Genomic DNA, 6459 nt, shown 5'->3' with positions numbered 1-6459 from the left:
TCTTTCACTGTCATATTTCCTCTGTGTTTATTCCAAGCGCAAATCGTTACAAATAATTCTTTTCCCTAAACTATGATTTTTTTCGTCTTGGGCTGGAATATATACCAAAGCACTAAAGGTCTTGATCCAGTTTAGCAACCAGTTTGGACAGCAAAGTTATACACTAGGAAAATGTGAGAAAACTTGTCCCTTTCAATTTTAAGAAACTATTTTGTAACATAAGTGGAAGTCAGGTCCATTTATGTCTGGAAAATGGATACTACAGGACACATCTGATTCAACACAATTGAAAAAATAACTTTAATATTACTAAGGCAAGAGCCAGCTTCACTTAACTTCTTAAATTTGCGTGTATGAAAAAGGAAGCTCACAGATTGTTTTCGGCAAAATACCTTGGATTTGCTATTTTAAGTTTCAGTTACCCAAAGGAGGAGACTTGACTTTTTAGAAAACAAATTATAAAAGTTCGAATAGATTTGCAATATATGCATAAGATCTGCAGCAACAGAATACATACCTGAAGAGAGCTCATAATTTCATTTAGTTTATTAGACAAAAATATATGATTTAGACAAGTTTTGCTGACGTGTTATTTACAATCTGAAATCACTCTATATACAGAAAAAAGAAAACCACAAACACATGGGAAACATTTACCAAACAAATAATCCAAGAATGGTTAGAATAACACGATCTGAAATGGTACAATGAGGAGGGGGATCCATCTACAGATTTGTGTAATCGCTTTTATGGATTTGCACCACCTTATTGCAAAAAGAGATTGATGGAAGTCATTTATACCGTTTCCTTTTTTTTCTCTCTCTCTGTCCTTAATACCAGTCTCTGTAATATTTTTTCACCAAATCATTTAATCAAGCAGAAGGGAGAGCTGTTAAAATTCTCGGTGTTCCCTCTTGCTGAGCCAAAGAGCTGCAGGGGGGGAAGGGAGGAAGAAAAAAAAAAAAAAGACGTAACAATTTTTCAGGAAAAAAAAATCTTTTTTTTTTTTTAATTGCCTGTCTATTGCGATAGCATATTAGTAATAGATAATCACACAAAAATCATTGCCACTGGTGTAATTAACACAAGATCTTTGAGATCTGTTAAGTTTTAGAAAAGTTACAGTCTGGCTATATACAATTGCAATTTAGTCTAAGTTTGAAAAGATTAGAGCAACTCCTGTGCTGTTCTCATTGTCTGTATGTATTATTATGGTGATGATTAGGTGTTATAATTAGTCTTTATTATTCAAACACTCTGTTTCACATAAGTAACATTCCTAGAGTGAAAACAAACAAACAAACTCACTTGTCACGGACTGGCTGGAAGGGCGATTTTAGCGGCTGGGGTGGGGAGTCAGTTCTTGGTACATTTTCTCTTTCTAGAAGGAAACAGATAAAAAAAAAAAAAAGAAAACAAAACAAACAAACAAAAAAAAAACAGAAAGAAAAAAAAAAAGAAGAAAGAAAAAAAGCCAAACAAAAACAGGAGAACCATTTTAGAATAACAACAGTACAAATCTCTATACTTTGCAGAGAACACCCTTCCCTCTCACCCTCCTGTTCAGATGTGTGTAGATATATGTGTATGTGTGTCCAACGCTATACCCTACTTTCAGTATTTTAGTAGTCTGCAAGCTTTTTTTGACACATTTTTTACTGTCATTGAAATTATTGGGAGATGAGAGTCATGAAGGAGGGAAGGAAATCTCAAACTTGTATGTTTCACTGCGCTCTTCCTGCATTTTGATCTTACTTGATGGGCATATAGGGTGTAGATATAATAGGCCACGTGAAATGTGCTTAATATATGTGACCAACATGCTGGGTGGGGGGCCGGAAATCAGCGCTAGAGTAAACTGTAGCTCCGTTAAAAGCAATCAGTTACACCAGTGTGACACCATTCCTCAAGGAGAAGTTCACGTGCATGTGTTGGGGGTGGAGGGAGAGGTGGAAGCCTGATGCATTAATTACCTATGTGTTTGGGACTGGTCCTCTCTGAAGGTTTTTCGCTGCTTAGGGCTCCCAGGGTTGCTGTTAAAACAGAAGATTGTTGCTGGGCCTGGAGGTGATGATTGTGATGAGCAGCATGGTGGTGATTTACTCCCAAAAAGGACCTCACGTTTAGAAGGGAACTCTGAGTAAGGAAAGCCCCATTAGTCCAGTTGTGAAATTTGCCAATCTGGCATGTGTAGAGTCCATGGCTAGGGAGAAAAGCAGGGTGCTGGATCTGAGGAGAAGTGTGGTTAACCTGGGGAGGAGGGGGTGGAGGAGGAGAAGATTTCAGGGCACCATCAGGACTGGTTGCTGTCTCTGCCAAAGACCAAATCTTGGGTTTGCTGTGAGATGGCATCTGTAAATTGTTCGGTCCCCCAGGACTGATGATTCTCGTGCTATTGTCAGAGGCCTCCTTCACCATGGCCAGAGCATCTTTGGGTTTCAGCCCTTCAGAGCCTGAGAGTGCCAAATCCTTCTCCTTTTCCAAGTGCTCCTCTTCACTGCTTTGTCTCAGGAGCTCAGGCTTCTCCTCCTCTTCCTCGTTGCTCTGCTCCCCATCATTCTCATCGATTTTATCTATATCTATGCTCTCCAAGTCAATTTCCTCATCATCTTCATTCTTCTCGGGGTCCCCCTCATTGTCACTCCCAAAGAGGTTTGCATCTTCTTGGTCCTTACTCCTGGAGCCCCAGGTCACCTTGTTCTCCTTCTTGAGCCGCCGGCGGGCGTTGGCGAACCAGGTGGAGACCTGGGTGAGGGTCATCTTGGTGATGATGGCCAGCATGATCTTCTCGCCCTTGGTGGGGTAGGGGTTCTTGCGGTGCTCATTGAGCCAGGCCTTGAGGGTGCTGGTGCTCTCCCGGGTGGCGTTTTTGGGCCGCCCCGGGTCCCCGTATTGGAACTGTCCGTAGGGATAATAGCCAGGGGCAGTGTGGGCAGCAAAGGTAGCAGGGTGGACACCCGGATTATCTTTCAGCTCGTACTGGGAGCCCTGCAACACATTCAGACAAGCGGAGAGGAAAAAGCACATCAATTATCTCGTTAGCGTCTCTAACAGACCTGAATAGGCTACTCCGGGAGCCGGAATACGCCTTTCAGTGGTGCAAAGGGTCTTCACAGCCAAATTCTGCCCTCCCTGCTCCAGGCTCTTCACATCTAGGTCAAGACAGAGAGGTGTTCCCATATGATTCCCCCTTCTTGCAGGGAAAGGAAAGAGAGGTGCTAAGCTGGGCTCTGACAGACATTGTGAGTATTTTCTCCGCAAACCAAACCAAATCAAACGATGGAAACGCATCAACTTCGCCTTCACCTCAGCAAGACAATTTACTGTGCCCTTGAAATTATCAGGCACATAAAACAGGTACTTCACCGCAGTTACAAACTAATGCCCGTGCACAGCGTTGCATTTATCTGCAAAGTATCCAGGAGGATGTTAGAAATGCATGCACAGCATTCTTTATTTTTGCTCCTAGTGAGACGAGACTGGGGAGATGAATGCACAACTTCAGTACCGAGAGACTTATAACATAAAAGATTTTCCACACACAAGTCAACACCACCACCGCTGCTCCCCGAATGATACACCAAGATTCTGAAGTAAAACATTAACTTCTAACTGTTAGAAGAGCCTTTAAACTCTGGAAGGAAAACTGATCCACACATTGTAGAATATGAATATGTAGACACTTTGTCTCATAAGTTTTACTTTGATCTGGCCAGAGCAAACACAAGTTGTTTACAAGCGTTTAGAGACGGTGATTTATTTGCAATCAATATTCTTTTTATCATCAGTAGTAAAACACAGCAAGTCAAATTATCCCATCAGGTGTTTTGGTAAATAACATTTTATCTTTCTAGCAACCTCATTAGGCCTCATTATTACTGCAAATTGTCCAGATATTAACCTAATATTTTAGTTCTTGATTTACAAATGTTCAGAAATTTAGGATTTATTTCAAAATATCACCGTCATGGTAAATCACTGTAATAAAATACCAGGATACTTTGGGAGAAGGAATGGGAACTGTTCCAAAATAGCTAACATTTCAAGCAGTTTTCTTTCTTTATTGCTTCTATTACGATCTCGCCTTTTTTCCTTTTTTTTTTGCCTAGTCCAGAAATACATTCTTAGTATTACTATGTCATAATTTATGTCAGCCTTAGAAAAGGACCTCTTCAATAATGTTTGTGAAGAAACTAATTTAACTTTGTCAAACAGTTAAGAAGGATCATGTATTTTAATTTCAGAGACACCACTTATACACAAAGAGTAGCCCGATGTAATTTTTGTAATGTGTTACAGAGTAGGCTTTCTGCACTCCCTTTATTCTGCTGTCTTTTGTTATTGTTGCTGAAATGATATTTTTTGTGTAAACTCTGTTGGGAATTCTTTTGAAGAAGCCACTTGTAAATCACTCATTGCTTCTGTCTCAACTTTTACTGCATTTCCAAAATCAAGGTTAAAAAAAAAGAAAAAAGTAGGAAATGCATGCTGTTAAAAGTCACTTTGTAGGAAATGTTTGCAGCACAAAAATGATCTGTTTTCAGACACTGTCCCTTGTTCAACAGCGTGTTTTCCTACTTGCCTACATATATGTATTAAAAACCCTAAGAAGTTATGCATTGCATGCATTCGGTTATAAATATTCACACTTTTATGTGTCAGGGGGAGAGAAAAGAAGGACATTTGGAGAATGAAGTGGAACCTATGCGTAGCGCCGCCGAGAATTTTGGTAATACCAGCAACGAAAACGTTTCAACGACACCGGATACAAAAACAGTTAGTTAAAAAAATATATATTTGTTTCACTTTCTAATCTATTACATTCTTAAGAAAATGTGAAATGATCCCAAGGACAGTCTGGGTGACGACAATTTCTCTTAGAATTAACGCCGATATGCCTTTCTGCTCCAATGCTTGTAATGGGATGTAGATGCCCTCTTTCGCTTCATGCAAATCCCATCTATGATACCCGCCATAATCAGAGTATGAAAAGTTCAGGGAACAGAACGGGACATTTTCAAGGCTTAAGGAAAATGCCTTGAAATAAACGGGCGCCCCAGGTACCGACATTTTGGCCTTTCGGAAGGAACCTGTTTATTGCTCGGCGGCAAAGAAAAGTACCAAGCGGAAAGAGGAGCGCGCTGGAAAGCCCAGCGAAACAGCAGGACCGACAATATCACCCGTCAACAGCAACACCAATAACAACAAGGAAAGAAAAGAAAACAAAAAAAAGCCGAGTTGCTAGGGAAAGCCGACAATACGGAGGCAGGAATCCTGCTTAGCCCTTCCACCGCCAAGAAAAACTCGGAGGAGTTTTGCCCGGCTTGGAGCGACTAGGAGGATGGGGGCTTCGCCTGCAGACGGAGCCCGCGACCCCCAGCCCCACTCTCCCCCGCAGACCCGTCGACAGTCGCGCTTCCCTCTCCGCAGCGGACCCCGCGCCGGGCGCGAGTCGCCACCGCAGCCGCCCCGCGGGCCCCCGCGCTGGGCTCCGCAGCCTCCGCCCGCCCCCGGCTCCCCCGGCCGCCGCGGCCGCGCTCGGTGGGCCCGGGCAAGCGCGGGGGGCAGCGCGGTGCTCACTCACCATTTGGGAGAAGAGGCCGAGGTCGGCGGTGTAGGGCAGGAAGGCGCTGTAGTTGGGGGCGCTGTAGGGGCTGGCGTACATGCCCAGAACCGAGGTGACAGCGGCCGAGCCGCTGCCCAGCTCGGCGCCCGCGGGCCGGCCCGAGGCGGCAGCGGCGGCGGCGGCGGCGGCGGCTGCGGCGGCCAGCACCCCGGGCCGGTCGCTCCCGTACACCGCCTGGCTGGCGCTGAGATACTGCGGGTAGCCCAGCTGGGGGAAGGACATCTCCGGGGCGCGGGCACAGAGGCGGCGGCAGCAGCACTGGCGGCAGCAGCAAGAAGCGGCAGAGATATAAAAAAAAAGAGGAGGGGGGAAGGGGGGGGGGGGGGGAAGGAATTATATAAAAAAAAAAAAAAAAAGAGAAAGGGGGAGGAGGGAGCCTGCTGAAGAGCCGGGGAGGGGAGCGGAACAAACCCGGGCTTCTCTGGATCTCTCTCTCTCTCTCTTTCTTTTTTCCTCCCCCCCTCTCTTACTGGAGTCAGGCAGGGCGAAAAGAAATCGAGCCGATAATTTTCTTTTTTCGTTCTGATTTCTTTCTGTCAGGTATATATTGCACCCTAGGTATGGAGGAGGAGGAGGAGGAGTGTGGCAGGATTCAGTGGGGTGTCTTTCCTCAAATCTCGGCTCTTCTGTGCTCCTAAATCCCTTAGATGTGATCTGATCAACAATTGAGCTCCAACTGATGTGTCTGCCCTTAGGTCCTAGGCTGATCTTTCAGATACAATTTGAAGTTGATGTTTTGATTGGCACCCACTTGAGCTGCAAGCACCGCCCCGCGCCCCCCGCCCGCCCCGCCGCCCCCCTCGGCGCAGCACGTGGTGCGCAGCCCAGCCCGG

At 45.0% G+C, this 6459-nt stretch overlaps 1 protein-coding gene across 1 annotated transcript; it reads right to left on the bottom strand.

Annotated features, from left to right (window-relative positions):
- Positions 1–531: 531 nt before the first annotated feature.
- IRX1 (iroquois homeobox 1) lies at positions 532–6123 on the bottom strand. Its single transcript, XM_069004219.1, has 4 exons — positions 5585–6123; positions 1974–2988; positions 1309–1381; positions 532–930 (listed from the first exon to the last, which is right to left on the bottom strand). The coding sequence occupies exons 1-4, from the start codon at positions 5846–5848 to the stop codon at positions 873–875; spliced, it is 1410 nt and encodes a 469-aa protein (XP_068860320.1). The 5' UTR covers positions 5849–6123; the 3' UTR covers positions 532–872.
- Positions 6124–6459: the final 336 nt, after the last annotated feature.

The sequence above is a fragment of the Aphelocoma coerulescens genome, chromosome 2 (assembly GCF_041296385.1).
Source record: "Aphelocoma coerulescens isolate FSJ_1873_10779 chromosome 2, UR_Acoe_1.0, whole genome shotgun sequence".
Classification (NCBI taxonomy): domain Eukaryota; kingdom Metazoa; phylum Chordata; class Aves; order Passeriformes; family Corvidae; genus Aphelocoma; species Aphelocoma coerulescens.
The sequence above is the reverse complement of the archived record's forward strand: the minus strand, read 5'-3'. Positions and strand labels throughout refer to the sequence as shown.

Bases quoted from the DNA above. Each gene is read 5' to 3' on its own strand.
- IRX1 (XM_069004219.1), bottom strand. From the start codon at position 5,848: ATGTCCTTCCCCCAGCTGGGCTACCCGCAGTATCTCAGCGCCAGCCAG. The intron at 2,989-5,584 runs GTGAGTGAGCAC...AATGTGTTGCAG, and splicing joins TCGGCCTCTTCTCCCAAATG to GGCTCCCAGTACGAGCTGAA. The intron at 931-1,308 runs GTGAGTTTGTTT...CCCCCCCTGCAG, and splicing joins TTCCAGCCAGTCCGTGACAA to CTCTTTGGCTCAGCAAGAGG.